At 55.3% G+C, this 20,434-nt stretch overlaps 2 protein-coding genes across 2 annotated transcripts in view; both read left to right on the top strand.

The window, feature by feature from the left end:
* CFAP77 (cilia and flagella associated protein 77) overlaps nucleotides 1-11,174 on the top strand; it is a 62,587-nt gene extending 51,413 nt beyond the window's left edge. The window contains exons 6-7 of the mRNA XM_050981142.1: nucleotides 10,648-10,984; nucleotides 11,083-11,174. Coding sequence (XP_050837099.1) covers nucleotides 10,648-10,984; nucleotides 11,083-11,174 — 429 coding nt within the window. The remainder of the gene's footprint in view (nucleotides 1-10,647; nucleotides 10,985-11,082) is intronic.
* Nucleotides 11,175-11,335: 161 nt separating this feature from the next.
* BARHL1 (BarH like homeobox 1) lies at nucleotides 11,336-17,041 on the top strand. Its single transcript, XM_050981093.1, has 3 exons — nucleotides 11,336-11,786; nucleotides 14,943-15,165; nucleotides 16,747-17,041. The coding sequence occupies exons 1-3, from the start codon at nucleotides 11,336-11,338 to the stop codon at nucleotides 17,039-17,041; spliced, it is 969 nt and encodes a 322-aa protein (XP_050837050.1).
* Nucleotides 17,042-20,434: the final 3,393 nt, after the last annotated feature.

The following is a 20,434-nucleotide window of genomic DNA, read 5'->3' as shown; positions in this document are numbered from 1 at the left end:
CCAACGTGTCAAAACAGCTCCGTGCACCTCCTGTCACTGACACACACCAGGGTTCTTCCTTTGCTCATTAGAGAATCCCAGCTCACAGAGACACTCAGGTAGCTTGTTTACTTGACCAAGCAAGGGGAAGGAAAGGAAATGCAGCAACTTTGGACAAGACTTTTGTCACCGTGCGCTGCCTCCCCGAGCAGATGAAACACGCGGCGCGGGTGCGCGATATGAATAAGCGATAAGCAATTGACGAGCAAGTGTTCGGGTACCTTGGCAAAAGACTTAATTTGCAACCTGGCACAAAATCAAAGGCTCTGTCAACGGCTGAGCGGCTCTCCTGCGTATGCCTTGCATTACCTGGGAAAGCTCTGTCAGGTAAATTTCCACTGAAAGTAATTAGAGGAATCCCCACTGTATAAAGTTTGCAGCAAAAAATTCTGGGCTCCGGAATTTGATTCTCACCAGGGATCCGATACCTGCTCACAGCCTGATCCTTCGTCAGAATTAACAGCTGAGGTTTAACACGTACACACAAAAATGTTCTGCATTTTTTTTTAATGCCTTACCTCTATTTTTGTCTATGGAGCTGAACTGACAAGCACAGCTCATGTAATCTTGCAGCTGTTGTCTTGTCAGAACAGCCAAAGATTCTGCTTAAATAACTTGGGCTTGATACACACAGCACACAGGGCTGGCTGTTCAGGTGCAGCACTGGTCCTCCTGGGTTTGAGGACAGAAAAACTTCTGGGACTTGGAGTGCTGTAAAACTCCTCTCCTGAGGCCTAAATAGTGCTTTAATAATAAAGCAATGAGTTCAATAGCTTCCTGTCACCACACTGCCAGATCAATCCTCCCTTCAGCTGGGACTTCGGCTGACCAAAAAGAATTAAAATCAGTGTCAGCTGATGGTTGTTCAATGGCCCAAGTGACATGAGCTGGTGGCTCCCAGCCCTGCAGTAACAATCCAAAGCAGCATCACTGGCCTGTGGCAGGCACAATGCAGAGACCACAACACCCTGCAGGGCTCCAAACAGGCAGCACAGACCCAGCTGCCCTGGGCATGATCCCTGCACATCTCCTCTGGGCCCACAGCCACTCCATGGCTAACTGCAGGCTCTGGCCCCTGTCAGCACCACTACATTTCTTTGCAGATTCTGGAGGTTTTCTTGCTTTTGCCTACACAGTCAAAGATTCCAGCAATACAATTGCTCAAATCACAGCAAAGCATTTTCATTATCCATGTTTTCCCACTATCCCTTGTGCCCTGGACACTTAACCTCTCATCCCACCCAGTGCTGCCCTCTGTCACAGAATATTTTAGCTTGGAAAGAACATTTAAGGGCCATCTAGTCCAGTTCCCCTGCAGTGAACAAGGTCATCCTTAACCACATTGTGTTTCTCAGAGCCACATCCAACCTGACCTTGAATGTTTCCACAGATGGAGCATCCACCACCTCTCTAGGCAACACATCCAAGTATTTCAACACCCTCACTGTAAAAAACTTCTTATATCTTATCTCAATGGACCCTCTGTAAAAACCATTACCTGCCATGCTCAGCACTTCCCTCAGAGACAGTGACCATCACTCCTGTTCCATTTCCATTGCTCCGACATCTCCTGATTAACAGAGGAAAACAACACCCTCATGTGCAGCTGTACAGCCTAAATATCTCCAGGCAGGCTCCACCTACAACCAAGCCCCAGTAGCCAAAGGCAGCACAAGGAACAGTTGGCAGCAAATTCCCATTGCTCTTCTGGAGATTCTCACCCATGAAGAAAGAGATTTTGGGTGCTCACAGCTTGTGGCAGGGTGAAACCACAGACACTGTGTTGGGTTATGGGTGAGCACCTGCCATTGCTGCCAGTGCACAACTCCATGGAAATGCTTTTTAAATGGGTTTGGGATTTCATTCGTGGCCCTGTTCTGACTTCTGTAGAAATGCTATTTATCAAGATAACTTTAAGTAAAACTCTTGCCTGGCATGAAAAGGTTCAGGATTCAGATGTCAAGCACATGAGGTCAGTGTGAAAGCTGCCAGCTCTGGTCTGACCCTGAAACATCTGCCAGGGAGGTGGGGGGCACACTCCAGGTTACAGCTCCAGTGTGTTAATTCTTCTTTCCTCATGCTGTTGCCCAGACCAAATGACCAGTGAACTCCAGCAAATATCTGTGGCCATTATTTTCAGGAAGGAAAAAAACTCCACCAAATCTCTATAGGACATTAAATACAGCAGCCCAAAACACCAAGCACTATTTGAAACCTTCCTGGGCTTGAAGCAAATAAAGATCATTTAGCCCAGGCTCCCTTATCCTGCATTTCCCTCTGTTCTTTGAAAGGTGGGGAGAGAAAAATCAACCCCATTCATTAAGCCAGTTAAGCACGCTCCTGGCAGGAAAAGCCACATTATTTGTAACCCTAATAATCCAACACTCACCTCTGAGCACAGCTCATCTTGGACAGAATAACATCTGCTTTAAAAGTACCTGCCTCTCTCTAACTTGTCATGGCATTTGTTGACAACCCTATTGAAAGGCGCTCTGGATGCAGCTGTGAAGGATCTTTCAGCACCTCTTTCTCTTTCCTAGACAGTTTTTGAAAGAGAGGGGAGAAAAAGAAAAAAGCCATCAATACAGGGGGAAAAAGGCATCAGCAGCCAACATCGGCTGATGAAGCGCCTCACCTGGGCCCCCAGCACACCGCCTCCAATTAAATCAAAATGGTTTGTTTTTAATGGTCTTTTACACTGACAAGTGGGCTATCATTCCAGGCCTAGAGAGCTGTCAGGGAGCCGAGGCAAATCCTCCGTTGATAATGCCCAATGCTTCCAATTAGGAGCCGAGGCCGCTGCTGGCGCACTAACGATTCCCCAGCCTCCCCCAAGGCCCCTTCGGCGTTGGCTGTTTCGTCTTGGCTCTTCCTCCTCCGCAAATTACTGACACAAAACGGAGGCGCCCCGGTGCCTCCTCACCACGCCGGGCCCCGGCCCTGTTGGATTTAATGAGGCGATGGAAGTTTTTGCGGATCTTTCGCTAAATTCTTTTCTTGTTTGACAGCTGCTTGAGTGTTGACCTTATAAAAGATTTAGTGTTTCTCATTATTTTCTGTCAAGCTTTACAAGCGGTGGCTTGGCGGAAAAATCATTTGCATCTCGATGCGCGTGTGCGCGGGGTGGTTTTTTTTATTTTTTATTTTTCATTTTTTATTTTGTCTGTGCGGGGATGCTCGGCGCTGAGCATCAGCCTGTGCACCCTACCCCTCTCTGTATTGTTTGTTTTACTCCCTCCTCCCTGCCTCTCCTGAAAAAAAATCCACTGTTTTGTGTTGTTTTAGAGAAAAAAAAATATAAGCCCCAGGATTTGTTAGATTCCTGTAAATGAAGGAGGGTTTGGGAAAGGAAAAAAAAAAAGAAAATAATAGAGATTGGTTTGCTGTAAAGTGAGCACAGGAAAGTGTTTTGTCACCCGCTAAAAGGATTCGATCAAATGGATGATGGAGGAACCAGGCTGAGTCCCGGCGCAGCTTTGTTGTTAAAGTGAAAAATGGTGCAAGACTGGAGCTGCCTGGGAGCAGGTGGGCAGAGCCAGGCTGGGAGAGGAACAGGGACAGCCACGTCTCCATGGATCCTTCCAGGCCACGAGGAGAGCCCAGTGCTGTTCATTACTTGCTTCAGGCCTTTCCATGGGCTCTCTCTCAAGTCACCACTAACCACTAAGCCCAGCTCTAGTAACTAAAACTCCCCCTTAAGCTGAGCTTATTTTGCACCTAAGGGTGCTCACAGTGCCCAGCAGCTACAGCACCAGCAAAGCCCTGCTCAGTCTCTGGGGTTTGCTGCCATCAGGGGAGCTCTGTAGGGAAAATATTCTTCCCTGCACCAGCCTGGCCTTTCTGCATCTCACATGCAATTTATCAGCCCTCAATTAACACACCTGCCTTAATGTATCCTCCAATTTAACACGTTATTATAACTGTGAAACTCTAAAGATAATACCCCCCAAATACATATTGAAGTTTTAGGAGTGGTAATTATTTTTCTGGCCCCTCTAATTCTGTGAAGCAAACACTGACATTACAACGTCCCAGCTGCAAGGGTCCTGCAGGTTTTCATTTGTCAATAATAAATGAAATGAACAGCAGCAAACATTGCTCCTCAGCAGCAGCTGGAGCCCATGGCAGCTCCATCATCCTGCAAGGAAAACCTTTCAGCTTTTTCCTAAGAGCCATATTCCTGTCCTGCTGCAGCCAGTGCTCCAAACAAAATCCTGGAATTAACAACCCATAACTGCAGCAGGGTAATGGCAAAGATCATCAGCTGTCTCTAGAGGAGGTACCTTTGGGTTCATCATTTAAAATATGAATTAGAAGAATCAGAGATGAGGATTCATCACTGGCATTGACTGCTCAACACCAGTCTCTGTCATAAAAAGACCTTTGACCCAAGGACACCCTTATCTGGGCTCTAATGACTGGGAGGGTTTCTCATTTTTTAAAGCAGCACTTGCCCCTGTCCTACACCTGGTGCTTCCCACTCACTCATGCTGAGGGCAGGAGCTGGCATCCCTCACAACTTCCTCAAGGCTCTGCTCATTTTAATTACTGCCAGTGGGATATTTCTCACCCAGGAGCTTTGTAGGAGATTGGAGTGAATAAACTGTTTCCTCTCCTATGGCATCACCCCCATCCTGGAGAGAAATGTCCCTGTGCCCAGTTCCCAGCCCTGACAGCAAGGCAGAGGCACATTCAAGAGAAGCAGCTCAGCTGTCCTTACCTGCAAGCACTGGATTTTTCTAAAAAACCCAGCTGCAAAGGAAAACACTGCTGCATCTTTCATGGCAGGTTGGAGTTGGAACAAGCAGGGATTGTCCCTGCCAGCTCTCTGGGGTTACCCACCTCCTGCAGCAGCCCCTGCTTCTGCCTTCCCCTCCTCTCCCTCCCTGAGAGGGGTTATGTCACTGCTGCTATTTGTGAGAAAGCAAAAACATCTAGAAACAGCTGTCTGAAGTTAGGCACTCAAATGCATATTTAAGTACCTGAATGCCTTCCTCCAGAGAGGGGGAATAGCTAAATATGCTTTGTTTGTCTTGATTAATGAGATCACTAGCAAGCTTTTCAGGGCAAAGACTGCTCTGTATTTTTACATATGCAAAACCTGACATCCAGCCAGCCTGAGCAGGGTGGATGGGGGAAGTGGGAGGCAGCTCAGCACAGGCACACAGGCAGATGTGTGGCACAGGGAATTGTGCTGGGGCAGGCAGAGCCCGTGGCCCCCCATGGAAAACACTCCAGTCCCACCCAGTCACTGTATCTCCCGTGCAGGTTTGCTGCACTCAGCTGTGTGTGAGCCCCACTGCTCACCCAAAGGGCCCTGGCACCTTTCTAGATGAGATTCCTTCCCTTTTGTTTATTGGCATGGGCATTCTTTCACCCTGCCCTCACTCAAAGGTGATTCCTGGGCAGCTGCTGCTTCTGTGGTTTTAGGTGTCCTGACCTCAGCAGGGATTTCTCTGGCAGCTCTGAGCTCATCCTGGCCCCTCAATGAAGCACCCAAGTCCTGTAGTTGTTGAAAACAACTCATATTTATTTCAGTGCCCACCTTTGGACACAGCAGCCTTTGAAAATGTCAGACAACAAACACACCATAATAAAACTAGAGGGTCTTGAATAAGAACCTCCTGAAGTCAATCAGAAAGCTACTCCTCATTTTAAGCAGGTTAAGTGTTTAACTCCAGCTGGAGACACGTCTCCCAGTCAGGCACAAGCCCTTGTGCAAGCTGCAGTCTCCTCCCTGTCTGTGCTTCAACCCATTTTCTGTGGCTGGCTCCTGGCTGTAACCAATCCTCTCTCTGCTCCTTTCCTCATAGGTTGAGCCTCGTCTCAGGACTTTTCCAGACCCTGAATCCCGTCAAAAGGCTCTCAGTGCCTCCCACTGAGGAGTTCCTGTGAGCTGTCCCTTCCCCAGAGAGCCCCCACAGCAAGGATGGTGCTGGGCACAGCCCTTGGACCCCGGGATTCCACATGCAATAGACTTTCTCTCAGATTTTGCAGAGTTATGCTAATGCAGATATAGCCAAATAAATCAAATATAAGAGGAACAATTCTGTCTCAGCCTGTTCATTGCTTTGTGTCAGGTGCACAGCACAATCCTGATGATGCTCAGGAGCAGGGCAGTGCTCACACCAGCACAGCCCCACAGGGAGGCAGGACAGGCTCCTTCCCTGCTGGCTCTGGACAAATAGATTGGATACAGCCATATCCTAGCTGCTATCAAATCTGTAATGTCTCATCAGGCCTCGTTTCTTTGCCAAAAAAGCTTCCCATCAGTGCCTGATTCAGCAAAGCCCTTGTCTGTGTGAAGGAATTCAAACACCTGCTTTGAGTGCTCTGCCAAGCTGGGCCTCACCACAGGCAGTGCCTCTGCTCTAAGGGGGCTGCAGCTCCTCACTCACCCTCCAGCAGCTGCTGGTGCCTGGAGTCCCTCAGGGCTGAGCCTCTAACTCAACATCACAGCACCCAAACCCCCAGGCTCAGTCAGCAACCAACACATTTGGAACCCATCTTCTCCCAACAAAGCATTTCTCTTCAAATAACACTTGGTTAAAAGTGCCATTATTTAAACTGTGGATCTCCATTATTACTAAAGGAATAATTGATGTTTCTTACACAGTCTGCTTCTCACATCTACCATTACAGATCAGAGTTCACCAGCTTTTTAAGCCAAATTATCTCCCAGTTTTTATATTCTCTCTCCCACTGGCACTTGGAGAGCTCAGGTGTGTTCACCCCAGTGCTCTGGGAGGTGACATCTGCTGTGCTGGGCAGCCACAACTGCATCCTGAGCTCAGGGGATGTGCCAGCATGATTTTGCCCCCCACACCCTGGCACTGGGATTAGCCCAGTCCTACATAGAGCCACCAGCAGCCAAAGAACATGAAAACCCCACACTGAGCTCAGGGCTCATTGCCCCTCAGATTTCCAGGCAAACCTTTAACCCCAAACCTCAAAGAGAAGAGCTCTTTATAACATTACACTGCATTACTCACAATGAAACAACAAAGTAAATTACAAGGGCAGCTTTTTTTTACCTCTCAGGACAACGAAGTGTCCCCAAGAGCTGCTCCAGCATTTTCCACATCCCCTCTTCCCTTAGGGCAGCTTGTACCTCAACCTGCCCTTTTAAAAGGAAGGAGGTGTAACAAACTCCACCCTGCCCACACCTGAGCTGAGGGAGGAACAAAATCACCTGCTCCACATGGGGCAAATCCTGGTAGGTGATTGACTGTTTTTAGTACAGGCCTCTAAATAAAACCCATCTAAAATAATGAGGGGGATAACAGCAGGGCTTGCCAAGCTGGCAGAAGTGGATTATAACCAAAGGTCTTTCCCACCTCCCCAGGGAGGGAGGAAGCTGGGCCTTAAATGACTTGTCTTGCTAAAAATGACACTGTTTATGAGAGTGTGAGAAACACAGGCACAAGGTTTGTCCTTCTGCCTGCTGGGAGCCACATCCAGCTCTCAGCCCAGCCCCAGCATCCCTGTCCTCCTGCAGCAGCCACTGAGCTCCCTGGGGTGTGCTCAGGAAAGGGAGCACCACCAGAGAGTCCTGCCAGGCTGGGGAGAGCTGGCACAGAACGGTGTGAACCAAACCCCTGCAGAGCTGCTGGGTGGGACAGGTGCGGGAAACCAGCAAAGATACCAGAAAATCATCCGACAAATAAACCAAAGTGTGTTCAGAAAACACCTCAGTGCAGCTCAGCACTGACAGATCTGCCCCGAAATGCTGGGCAAGGTCGTGGCCCAAATGTCCCCGGTGTCACAGCTCGGATGGGCAGCGCGGGGCACCCCTGCCCTGGCACCCCCCGGCCCGTCCCTGCCCCGTCCGAGCCTTGAGCCAGCGTGTCCCGGTCCCCGCTCCTTGTCCTGCAGTGACACCCACCGGTAACGGGCTCCTACCGCCGCTGCAGCGGCTCCTCCCGGCCGGCTGTGCCCCCCTTGCTGCCTCCTGCCCCCACCCCAGCCCTCCTCTCTCTCCTGCCGATGCTCTCCTTCGGTTACCGGAGCGTCCCCCGCTGTGCCAGCTGGGCACGGCCTCACCCAGCCGGCCTTCAGGAGGGGCTCCTCCCTCAGCCAGACCCTTCCAGGACACCGAGCTGTGCAGATATTTCTGGGTTAACCCTTGCTCGGTCACCGTCAGAGCTCAGCAGCCCACCTGGGCCAGCTGTGAAGGGAACACCTGGGTCAGCCCTGCCCCTTGGCCCCAGGGCCAAACCTGCACTGGTGACAGGAGCCAGGAGAGCCCAGCATCACCCAGCAGGGTGGGATGAACAGCAGCTCCCAACGCTGCCACAGCCCTAAATCCACCCCTGGATTGTGACTGAGGCTTGTGAGGAGGTGACTGTGAATGCAGTTGGCATCAGGGCTCTCCTCTTGGCTGATGGTTGAACAGGAACAGTCTGGAAATCGGGGTTTAAGGGCAGGCACACAGCGGGAAGGAGTGTGCACTGCTCTGTGATCTGTGCTGGGAGCCACAGAAAAATCCTTGGAACCCCACGTGTCCAGGGTCTGGTGATGTAGGAGGGACACAACATATGGGCAGAATGGGGCACATTTCTGCCTTGGGGGGTCTAGCTCTGAAACAACTTAATAAAATAATGGCATTAATAGTAATAATAGTAATAATTTTAGTGTCATTAGAACATGAGTAGCAGTGCATCTGTAGCTGCTGGGAGCCCCAAGTGTGGCCTAGGAGTGACTTACCTGTCCCCAGGGCTGGGCATGGCACTATACAGAGCCTGCTCTGGGAGGTTCAGTCAAATACCCCCCAAAATCTTGCACATCATCAGGAAGTTGGTCTCATCTGGGGACGTCCTTGTGGTTATTTGAAAGCAGGTGCTTTATTCAAGAGCAAGTCTCATCAGCCCAAACCTGTCCAAATCCTGATCCTAATCCTACTCCCAGCCCTGCTGCCTCTTCCAGTCCTGTTCCTGGTCCCAAACAAAACCTCAGTGCTGGTTCTATCCCAGTGCAAATTTCCACCCCAAATGTGCTCTCCTGGTTGAACAGGGAGGCTGCCAGAGCCCAGGAACCACCACAAACACTGCGAGGAGCTGCCAAACCCCATCGGGGTCTCAGCACCATTTCTCACCAGCACCTCTTCCTGCACACCCATCTCTCTGCTCCAGTCCAAAGGGACCCTTGGCCCAGCCTCGAGGATGGTGGACCCTGTAAAAGTGACCTGGCCCCAGTCCCGGCTCTCTGTGCTGGGAGGGACACGGGGCACAGCAGCAGCAGGAGCCCCTCACCAGGGGCAGGGAGGGTGAGCAGCGCTCAGCACGACGTGGGGGCAGGCTGGGACCGGGGCTGATGATGCTGATTTTGTTCCTGGGCTCGTCCTCCTCTAAAGTTCTTTTGTTCCGCTGCCCCGATCGCAGCCGGCCCCGAGCTGCGGGGCCGAGGGCAGGAGGTGCGGGGGCCCTGCCTGCGCCGCTGCCCGACAGCTGGCAGCCGGGCTGCCCCAGGGGGGCTCTCCCCTCCTTGGTCGCCTCCAAGCTGCCGGCCAAGGGCGGCTTTGGAAGAGGGACAAGATGCAGCTGACTGGCCGGGAAGGTGGGGAACAGAAGAAATCGAGTGTTTGAGAAAGAATCGCCGACATCGCTTTAAAGTGACGCAGCTTCACGCCCCCGGGTGTGGACATTTTCCCATCTCCGCGGCGAAGGCTCTATCCACGGGAAAAACCCCTAAATAAACCCCGGAGGAGACAGCAGCCAGTCTGACCGCGAGGAAGGTGGGAATCCTGCGTGAGCCTGTCCCTCTCCAGCCTGGGAGACCAACAACAGCAAACCCCGACGGGGCGGGAGGGAGGAAAGTTGGTGTCTCCGGTAGAACCGGGCAGGACGGGGCAGCCCTGCCTGAGGCCATCGGTGTTTTATTTAAAATGCGATTGACGGCCGAAAAAATCCGCTCTGAGTGCGGTCCCTGCCCAGTTGCAGCAGTAGGTACCGCGCTGGGCTCTGGCAGAGCGATGCCCTCTCCTCGGCACTCCGGCAGCGCTGGGCGGGGGACGCGGCTGCCCGGCGGCCCCCTGGACCTCTCTGCTCGGCCACAACCGATTTCCAGTGCATGCAACGAAATTCGCAGCTCCGAGGCTCATCTCGGGCTCAGAGCAGCCGCCTCAGTGCTGGGGGTTTTGGGAGATTTCGGTGCTTTTTTTTCCTCCCCTCTTTATTCTTACTATTTTATTTTTTCCTAAATTTTTTTGTTTTAATTTTAACGCCCAGCAAAACTTTCCCTGCTCGGGAGGGACCGGCAGATCAGCTAATTGCGGGGGAAAGCACGCAGAAAGCAGTAACCCCTCGATAACCCACCCAACCCACACCCCCCCCTCCCTCCGCGGCTAATCATCCCATTAAAAGCCCCATCAGCGGGATAATGACAGCAAAAGAGGGCGGAAACCGCCCGGAAAGCGCGGGGATCCGGGCGACAATTAATTCCCGTTAATCAAGCTCCGAGGTGTCGCCTGTTGGGGAGTGACATCCCCCAAAACGCCTGGCGGCCAATGGGCGCCTTCCCACGGGCTGGGTGGGGGGTGCCGGGGTCCCCCAGCCGGAGGGGCCCAAGTTCAGGTTTTTCTCCCCATTTTCCCCGTTTTCCCCCGGGGAGGGCGCGGCGCTCCCGCCGCTGTCCGAGGTGCTGAAGGCACCGGAGCGACTCCGGCGCTGTCCGAGGTGCTGCGGGCTCCGGAGTGACTCCGGTTCCCCCCCGGCGCTGTCCGAGGTTCTGGCGGGGAAGGGGGGCGCCTTGGCGGCCCGGCGACTGGCCACCCCCTCCGCCCTCCCCTCGCCCTTCCCCATTGATTTCTGGATCATTAAGTGGTTAAGGCGCTGCGAAGCCTTCACTATCGATCGCTGCCTCCCCACCTCCGGCTGGGAGCCCCCGGGCTGCCCCCAGCCCCGCGCCGCCGCAGCTCCGGGCACGGGTGGGGTGGCCGGGACCTCGGGTGAGGTTGGGGTCCGTCCTCCCTCACCCCACCCCCTTCGCGGCCAAAGTTTGACTCTGCCTCCCTCTCCCCCCTCTCCTGTCTGTCTGTGAGTGCAGCTGGGCGCGATGCTGAAGACGGAGCAGCCCTGGATCTAACGCGCGGCGCCTCGGAGAGCCTTGCAGCAATTGTTGCCCGGATCCCAGACTGAACTTTGCTCTTTTTTTTTCTTTTTACGTTGTTTTTAAAATTTTTTTTCTTTCTTTTTTTTTTTGTTTTTCCCTCCTCTTATTGTTAATTATCATTATCAACCCGCTTCCGCCGCGCCCTCCCCGCCAATGCCCGTGTGAGCGCCGGCACCTCGCGGGGGCCATGGAGGGCTCCACCGGCTTTGGGATCGACTCCATCCTCTCCCACCGAGCCGGCAGCCCGGCCGTGCCCAAGGGGGACCCGCTGGTGGCGGATGGCCGGTCCCCGCTGGAGCTGAGCCCCCGCTCGGAGGGCAGCAGCGGGTGCCCCTCGCCCCGCTCGCCGGGCCGCGAGTGCCTGGAGGCGGCGGCGCCGCGGCCGGGCCTGGATGCGCATCTCCAGCCGGGGCAGGTCTCGGCACCCTCGCAGTCCCGGACCGTCACCTCCTCCTTCCTCATCAGAGACATCCTGGCCGACTGCAAGCCCCTGGCAGCCTGCGCGCCTTACTCCAGCACCAATGGACCTCACGGCGGGCAGGAGCCGGCGGGCAGGATCCCCACCAAGCCCGGCGAGGATTTTAGGGAGAAAATGGAAAAAAACACCAGCAGCTCCTCCTCGGACTCGGAGTACAAAGGTAAGAGCGGCTCAGCCCGCTGGGCTGTGCGGACCCGCATCCTGCAGCGGCCCCGGAGCCTCCCGGAGCTCTGGGATCTCGCTGCGGACCCAAGACCCGCTCAGGGCAGGTCACGGTGTCGGTCGCCCCCGAAATGCCCGAGAGGTCGGCACCAACTTGGGGAAACTTGGGGGTTCGGGTCTCGGTGGGGCTCGGCCCGGTGGAAGGGGTTGGGGCAAGCGGCGCTTCATGAAACGAGCCCCGGGAATGCTCCGAGGCCGCCTTCCGCTGCAGAGATCCGGCTGTGCCGTTCCACCCGCCGGGAAAGGGGGAGCGGAGACGGATTTCTGCCTGTGGGAAAAAAAAAAAAAAATCAAAAAAGAAAAGAAAAACCAAACCAAACAAACCAAAACAGAACCGTAATAAAATAATCGCGCATTTGCCAGGTATGTGCCCTGCTCCGGTGAGAAACGAACAAGCCACTCGGCGGGGTTTGATTCGATTGTTGTTATTTGGGTTATTATTTTGGAAATCGTTCAAAACCGAGCAGTGCAGACAGGGAGCCCCGGGCCGCATCCACAGCGCCGGCGGGGCGTGGGGCGGGATGCGGGGGCTGCTCGCCCCGGGCCGGGGGCTTCGGCCTCCCGGGCCCCAGCAGCTCCTTCCCGGCCTCCCCCTGCTGCAGTCGGGGCAGGGAGAGGCACAGGAACAGCACGGGGGGGTTTGGGGTCAGACCTCGCCCCTCGGAGCAGTTTATTCCGGGTGTCTTCTCCCATCCCACCTTGATCACCTCTGCAGAAACTTTTCTCGGGGAAAACTGTTCGCCGGCTGTTTGCGAGGGAAAGGAGAGGGTATCCATCCATCTGGGCGGAGAACAGGGAGGTGATGGCACCTTGCGGGACCGCTGAATTTGGGGGGATTGGCTGGAAAAAAGGGGGACAGGCTGAGCCCCGTCCCGGCTGCAAATGCACCCTGGACTCGCCCGGAGCCGCTGGGCTGAAACCTGGTTAATGGAGGAAAAATATTCCCCCAATTAAGCCTCAAAGGCGGAGGCAGGTTCTGGACATCACGGGGCGATTTTCAAACGAAGGATGGAGCCCGGGCTTGGTGCCGGGGCTGGAAGTGCCCCGGGAAGAAGCATCGGCCCCATCGCTTTGCAGGGCCGGCAGAGCCGCGATTCCCACATCGGCTGTTCTCGCCTCTTACACCTGGCCCAAATTCCTGCACCTCTTCTCCCCCTGCCCCAAATCGCCGAGACGCGAAAGAAGCTAGGGGAGAGGAGAAAAGAGGGGTTCTCTGCATCCCCTGAGCCGGCCGAGCCCGGCCCCGGGGTTCGGATTTGGGTGGGGGCCGTTTCCTGGGGCCCCTCGGCTCCTCTCCCGTCCCTGCAGCGGGACAGCCACGGCCAAGCTGCAAATGCCGTTTAAATGGGGAAAAAAATCCTTTAAATTGCGAGGGAAACACCGCTTAAATAGGGCGCAAAAACCCCCACTGCTTAAATGAAAGGGGAAAAAGACTGTCTAAGCGGAGGAAAAAAAACCAAAAACCAGTTTCAGTGGGGAGGAAAGCCCAGTTTAAATGAGGGTAAAATTGAGGAGTGAAGATGCCCGCTCCCAGAGCGATCCTTTTTGTGCCGCTTTGGAAATAGCCTTTCCTGGGGCAAAACGCCCCAGATTTATTCCGCAAAGGGGCTGCGAAGCTCGGCCTAAGCCCCAACGGCGAAAGTGCCGGAAAAACCTATTTTTTTTTAATAGGTATATATATATTTGTTTATTTATTTTTTAATGCTAGGAGCAGTCAGGGGCCGGTCCGTACCGAGCAGGGAAGCCGTCGCCGCCGTTCCTGCGGCCCTTTGGCGAGCAGGAACTTTTTAGGAGCCGAGGATTAGCCCAGGGGCCGGGGGGATTTTCCTCCTCTGGATGCTAGAGGCCAGACCCTCTTTACTCCTCGAAAAAGTCCTACAAACTTTGGGGCTGCTCCCGGGAGAGAGCGGGGCCGACCCCCCTGGCCGGTTCCGGCGGGTCGGGGCTGCCGCTTCCCCGGGAACCGGGACCGGATCTCCCCGCCCGAGGATCATCCCCGGCTCGTTCTGCCTGCTCGGCCAGAGCCAGGATTTCTGGTTGAAGGGTTTCACTCCCCGGTGGCTCAATTAACCGGATTATTGTCTTCCTGCAGAGAGAAATCAGCTCGCGTTCGGCTCCAGCCTTGTCCCTACTCACCCCCGCCACCAGCAAATTTAACATAAACCCCTGTTAAAAAAATCCCACAACAACAAATCCAAACGCCGCCGATTTGTATAAATCGAACCTATTTGCTGCATAATCTCCTCCAGGAGATAGGAGGAGGCCAGCACAAGCAGGAATTTATTTTTCCCCTTTTATTTTTGTTGCTGCTCCTTAATTTTTCCATCTCCTTCCAACATTTTGAGGGCGTAAATTCCCGCATCGTTCCGCCGGCGCGTATGTACCGACCGCGCTAACGAACCGACACCAACCCCTCACGTTCGGCCTTTTTAAAGATAAATAACAGGGTTAAACAGGGGTTTGCCAAGTGCTTTCCCCCGTATTTCGTTGTGCGCCCTGGAGAAGGGAGGTTTGTTGCGTGCCCCGGCAGCATCCCCGGGAGGAACGGAGGCTTCTCCGCGGAGGGGAGAGGCAGGATCAGCTCGGCAACATTCCCCTCCAAAAAATGCGGGCTCACAATTTTCGGTTTTGGTCGGTTTGTTTTGGTTAACAAAAAAAAGAAAAAAAGAAAAGAAAAAGAAAAAAAAGAGAGAGAGAAATGTAAATAGAAAAAGAAGGAAATAAAAAATATCCAAGCACCGAGAAAGCTTTTGAGTTTGGGAGAATACGCCCAGAGGAAGGTCCTGGCCCGAGAGAAATGAGGGGTGAGGGGGATCAGGGGGGTCTGGGCAGGAGGGCGGCGGGGCCGGGCCGGGGGTTCTCTCGGCACAGTCCAACGTTCCTGCTCCCAGACCCTCGGGACGGGGAAAAGCCAGGCCCGGCTCGGGGAGCCCCTGAGTTCCCTCTGGCAGCCGGGGTTAAAATTTACAGGGGTGCAGAGCAAATGTGCCGTGAGCCCCACTCGGAGCCGAGCCCTGCACTGGGTCACCCCCTCTGCTGAGGGTAATTCCCTTCCTGCTCTGACCTGGCCTCTTTTCCCCCCCTCTCGGCTCAGTGAAAGAAGAAGGGGACCGAGAGATCTCCAGTTCCCGGGACAGTCCCCCGGTGCGCCTGAAAAAGCCGCGCAAAGCCCGCACCGCCTTCACCGACCATCAGCTGGCCCAGCTGGAGCGCAGCTTCGAGAGGCAAAAATACCTGAGCGTGCAGGACAGGATGGAGCTGGCCGCCTCCCTCAACCTCACCGACACGCAGGTGAAAACGTGGTACCAGAACAGAAGGTAAAAATGCACCGTTCCCTCCTGCCCACAGCGCCGGGATCCCGCCCTGCTCCCCTCCCCGGCCGCGCACCCCAAACCAAGCAGGGATTTGCACCCCAAAACCGCCCTGTCCCTCCCGGCACCGGGACAGGGGCGATGTCCCGCCCGTCCCAGCCTCTCCCGGGGCTTTTCACCCCAAAGCCAAGAGGAGAAAAGCGATGCCGAAGCAGGGCGGGTGTGGGGCAGGAGGGGCAACCCGTGCCCCCAGCCCCGGCAAGGCGGGGAGACAGGACCGGGCTTCCAGCTAAACACAACAGCATAACACATCGGCCCATTAATAATAGATACCAATTACTGCTTTGGGCATCAATAATTAACACCCTTTACAGTAATTACACAATTATTATTATGATGAATAATTTACTGGTGGAAATAGGTTTAGCGCTTCAGCGACAAATCTGTAAAAGGGCTGGCGACGTGGTGGCTTCGGTGGGTTTGTCCCGACGTCGCCAGCCCCGACCATTGCCACCGCCACCAAACGAGGGATCCCCGGCTGCAGCCCCCGCCCTGTCCCCTCGCCCGTTCCAGGTTTTACCCTCCCTCCCCATCGTTTCCAGTCCCACTTCTCCATCTGCAAAGATTCCCCCCACGTCGGAGGTTTGGGGAAGTTTAGGGACGGCGGGGGACGCTGTGATCACCCCTCCTCTCCCCAAATTCCTCCTGCGAGGACACGCTGGAGCCGAAACTGAGCTCCCAGCCCTTCCCCAGCCAGCCCGGCCCGCCGGCGGCGAGATCCTGGGGCCGGGGCTCCTCCACGAGATCCGGCACAAACACACACATGAACATATATATATTTATATACATTTATATACATTTATATATATATATATATATATATACATGCCTATACCGATATATATGCCTATCAAAATACACACTTACATACATGCACATATATATGTGTATATATATGTGTATTTTTAGACACAGATACAGATATATATCCATATATATATATATATCTGCCGCAAAAGAATTCCCCGGGACCCTGCCCCACGCCTGTGCCCCCGCGGGACTCCCGCAGCCTCCCGAGCAGCCGGGCCCGGCGCCGGCAGCCCCGGCCCGGGGAGAGGGTCCCGGAGCCCCGGGCGGCGGAGCGGGGACGCCGCGGCCTCGGGCTGGAGCATCGCGGTGATGGCAGCATCCGCGCTCAGCTTACGGACCCCCCGTGTTCTCCTCGGGCCGTGTGACAATCTGGGACCTACACCCCCAAGAAGGGACTGAATTTCTGTCACGATTTTTATCGCCGGGATTCACATCCTGCCATCGGGTCCCAGCCGGGCTGTGGAAAGCTCCGTGGGAGCTCACGGCAGGACCGCCAGGGAGATAAGCTCCCTCCCCCCATTAATGGGGTCTGCATCCCATCCCGTTAATCCCATCACATCCCGTCCCATCCCATCCCTGCCCTACAGGAGAGGCCGGCCCTGGGAGCGGGGATGCTCAGTGAGAGCAGAGTCCAGGGAAAGGGGGTGTGCAAGGGAGTGTGCGGCTTTGGGAGCATCCCTCCCCTCCTTGACCCCTTCTCTCGACTTGCCCCTCCAGGACCAAGTGGAAAAGGCAGACGGCGGTGGGGCTGGAGCTGCTGGCTGAGGCTGGCAACTACTCAGCCCTCCAGAGGATGTTCCCCTCGCCCTACTTCTACCCGCAGAGTTTGGTCTCCAACCTGGACCCCGGCGCCGCCCTCTACCTGTACCGAGGACCCAGCGCGCCGCCCCCCGCCCTACAGAGACCCTTGGTGCCCCGCATCCTCATCCACGGACTGCAGGGCGGCAGCGAGCCCCCGCCGCCCCTGCCCCCGCTGCCTGGCGTCCTGCCCCGGGCTGCACAGCCCCGGTGAGCCCCGGCCGCCCGGGCAGCCCCGCCGGCACCCACCGGGCTGGGGACTGGACGGGGCCACCCCACACCTCTGGGGCCTCGAGCAAAAGACAGACTCCCGCTCATCCCCAAATATATATATATATACATAAAATTATAAATGAGACAACCCCCTCCTTTTTTAAAATAATATATAAAGAATGCAAGAATCAAGGACAGGCTTGGCAGGACGGAGCTGCCCCTCACCCCGCGGGGCACTCGCCACCCTTTACCCCCTTGTGCCCCCGACGGGCAGCGGGGCCGCTTCGTGTCCCCCACCCCGGACGGCGCCGGGAGCACGGGCGGGGGGAAGGATGCTCCGGGGGGGCTTCGCCTCTCCGCCCCCTCCCCAGGAACAGTCGAGGAGCCGAGCCACACCTGCCACGGGCGGCTCCGGGGAGAGCCCTCCCCGCTTTCTCCGGCTCCCCGAGCCTGGGGCAGCGGCCCCGCCGCCGGGAAGGACCGCGGGGTGACCCGGGCCGACGGCCCCAGAGAGACTTTGGGACGTCTGTAACTTAAACTTTGAAAAAAAAAGTAAAAAACAAAGAAAAAGGAAAAAAAAAAGCGGTGGAATGTAAATATGGTGCAAAATGTATATGAATTATTTATTTGTGAACCCTGAGGGCGTATTTGTGTAAGTGATTCTTGTCAGTCTGTATCCCGAGGCCGGCCCGGCCGGGCGGGGGGCGCGGGGGGGGGCTCGGGGCGCCGCGGCCGCTCCCGCTCCCCTCTTTTTTAAATGTGGAAATAAAAACTTCTTTACAAACAAACGGGTCTCGCCTCCGCCGGCCCCTTCTTCCCCTCCCGCTTGTTTGCTCTGGCGGAACTGCCGCCGCCGAGGGGAAGGGAAAAGCAAAGAGGAGTTTTCCCATCTCCCATCGCACGGAGCCCCCCGCTCGCTCCCCGGGGCCCGATGTCCCCCCGGGGCCCGATGTCCCCCCGGGGCCCGGCTCCAGTGCCGGCATGCGGGATCGGCCACGGCTGCGGCGGGGGAACCGGGGCAGCCCGGCGCGGTGATAGCCGCGACTCCGGTGAATTAATAACGCTAATCTTAAGTGTATAATTGCCTAAGTGCTTTAAATGATCGCTTTGGAAAATGGATTGTTTCCACCCTTTAAAAGTGTCGCTCATCTGGCCGCGGCCAGCGGGCCCGGCAGCTGGTGCCCGGGACAGCCGGGCAGCGCTCGCCGGCTCGGGGAGCCGACAGATGGGCTGCGGGTCCCCCCGGCCCCGGCCGCTCCCCCCGGCGGGCCCGGCTGTCTGCGAGCCCCCCCCCCCCCCGGCACCCACCGGCCCTCCAGAACCCCCTCCCCGGCTCCCCGGGCCGGGTCCCAGCCCGGTGCCCCCGGGCCGGCTCCGTCCCGGGAGCTTTGCCCCGTTAGCCCCGAGCCCCGCGATTGTCGGCTCGGCCAAATGCGCAGCCACGCCTGGGGGAGAGAGCCCCCGGCCTTTGTGGATGGGCCGGCTCTTTGCATGAGAATGGCGGAGTTTGGTAAATCCCCGGGCCTCGGCTGGGCGAGGAGGAGGAGGAGGAGGAGGAAGGGGGGTCGCTCCCAGCTCGGGGTTAATGAAGTGGGAAAGGAGTCTTTCAGAGAGGCCTGCAAACAACCCCCTCCCTGGGTAACAACCCCCGTCCCAAATCCTACATGGATTGACTTAAACCCAGGGGATAAGTGCTTTAAATTAATCTCATTGAATAAGAATGAGACCAAACAAAACTCTTTAAAATCATATTAAAAATCTATCAAAGGACAACTTGCAGTGGGTGTGCTTTTCATTTTGTGAGCGCAAAGGCAAGGAGCATACAGCAACCTTCCTCCCATTTACACAGCAGGAATGTGAATCAAAGACATTCTCTAATATTTAATTGTCCTTGTAGCCATAGCAGATTCCTCCTCTTACATTAATGAAGTACAAGGCTTCGTTACACGTTTGTAATTGCAATATTTAAATTTGCCATTTCGCATCTGGAAGGAGCTGGAAACTCCCCTGTACCAGTGGAGCCAGCCCCATAACACAGTGCCAGGGTCCAGTCTGTGCTAGGAGGATGGGAGGAGAGAGCAGGACAGAGTCCCGAGGAATCCTCTGCTCTGGAAAGGGGGATGGCTGTGCCGGGAGTGGTGGGAAGGAAAGAGAGCAGAGGGGACGGGAGAGCTGGAGCTGTTGCTGCCAGGGAGATCTCACAGCAGAGTCAAGCTTCAAGATAAAACAGTTTAGGGAAGACACCACAGGCTCTAAGCAGTGAGCACTGCCACATGAGCAGCATCGTTGTGGGAGGATCTCAGCAGCTCAAAACCTGCTGGAGGACCAGCCTCACCTCCAGCCTGTGTGCAGGGACTGAGATGGGAGCTGGGGTCCCACAGCAGAGCCCACCAGCACTGGCCCTGCACCCACAGCAGCCCCTGAGCAGGCTGGAAATGTTTCCAGAGGATGGTGCCAGGTGGGCACAATCCTGGCAAAGCCCCAGGGGTAGGACAGGCTGTGCTGAGTTGAAATTATAGGAAAGCAAAAAATGGAACAGTTGAGAAGCACCAGTCCCAGCAGGGAAACCTTTGGAGTATTGCAGCAGGGATTTCTCCAGGGTACAGAGCCCAACAGACAAGCTGCTGCTGCTGGTTGGGTTCTGTCAGCTCCAGGCTCTGGATCCAGAGGGTGCAGTGGGTTTGCCAGGGCCAAACACAGTCCTGGCTCTCGGGTCCCTTCCAGGCTTTTACCCATCTCAAGGGCCGCCTTCCTCCCCTCCTGGCACAGCTTTAACCAGGACCAGCACCCTCAGAACAGCCACAGCAGGAGCTGCTCTGCTGGACATGCCAGCACACACAAAGTCACTGCAATCAGCAGAATTGTTTCTAGCCAAGATATTCCATGGCTTCATCCGAGCACCAAACAAAACTATGTCACAATGGAAAGCCCAGAGTGCTGTTGCTTCTCCTGCCCTCTCCCAGTTTTATGGAGAAAACAAGGTCCTGTGTCTGACCTAGCCCCTGGTGTTCAACTGTGACCCTTGCCCCTCCTTGCTTTTTCCTAATCCAAACCCTTGCAGTGTGAACTCTCCAGCTGCAGAGGAGAGGAGGATATGAGCTCCTACCACAGCTAAAGGACACGGAGCCAGAAGAGAGCTGAGAAAACACAAGAGCATCTCCTGCAATCTCAGGGTGTGAGAGCAGGGAAGGCAAACCCAGCTAAGCCCTGGTCTGATTCACAAGCAGCTCTGTAGAAAAGTTACACCATGCTACAATTTCCAGACCAAACCCAGGGGCTTTGGGCTGCAGGGCCCTTGCCCTCCACCACAATGCAGACAGGCAAACAGGACCACAGCCAAAACCAAAGCTGCAGTTCCACCAACACTGCCAAACCCAGCTCCCTCCCCTGCCAG

The sequence above is a fragment of the Serinus canaria genome, chromosome 17, assembly GCF_022539315.1.
Source record: "Serinus canaria isolate serCan28SL12 chromosome 17, serCan2020, whole genome shotgun sequence".
NCBI classification, from domain to species: domain Eukaryota; kingdom Metazoa; phylum Chordata; class Aves; order Passeriformes; family Fringillidae; genus Serinus; species Serinus canaria.
Note: the sequence above shows the minus strand (reverse complement) of the source record. Positions and strands in the feature narration are given on the sequence as shown.

Coding starts and splice junctions, on each gene's coding strand:
- BARHL1 (XM_050981093.1), top strand. CDS start 11,336: ATGGAGGGCTCCACCGGCTTTGGGATCGACTCCATCCTCTCCCACCGA. Junction 11,787..14,942: donor CTCGGACTCGGAGTACAAAG/GTAAGAGCGGCT, acceptor CTCTCGGCTCAG/TGAAAGAAGAAGGGGACCGA. Junction 15,166..16,746: donor ACGTGGTACCAGAACAGAAG/GTAAAAATGCAC, acceptor TTGCCCCTCCAG/GACCAAGTGGAAAAGGCAGA.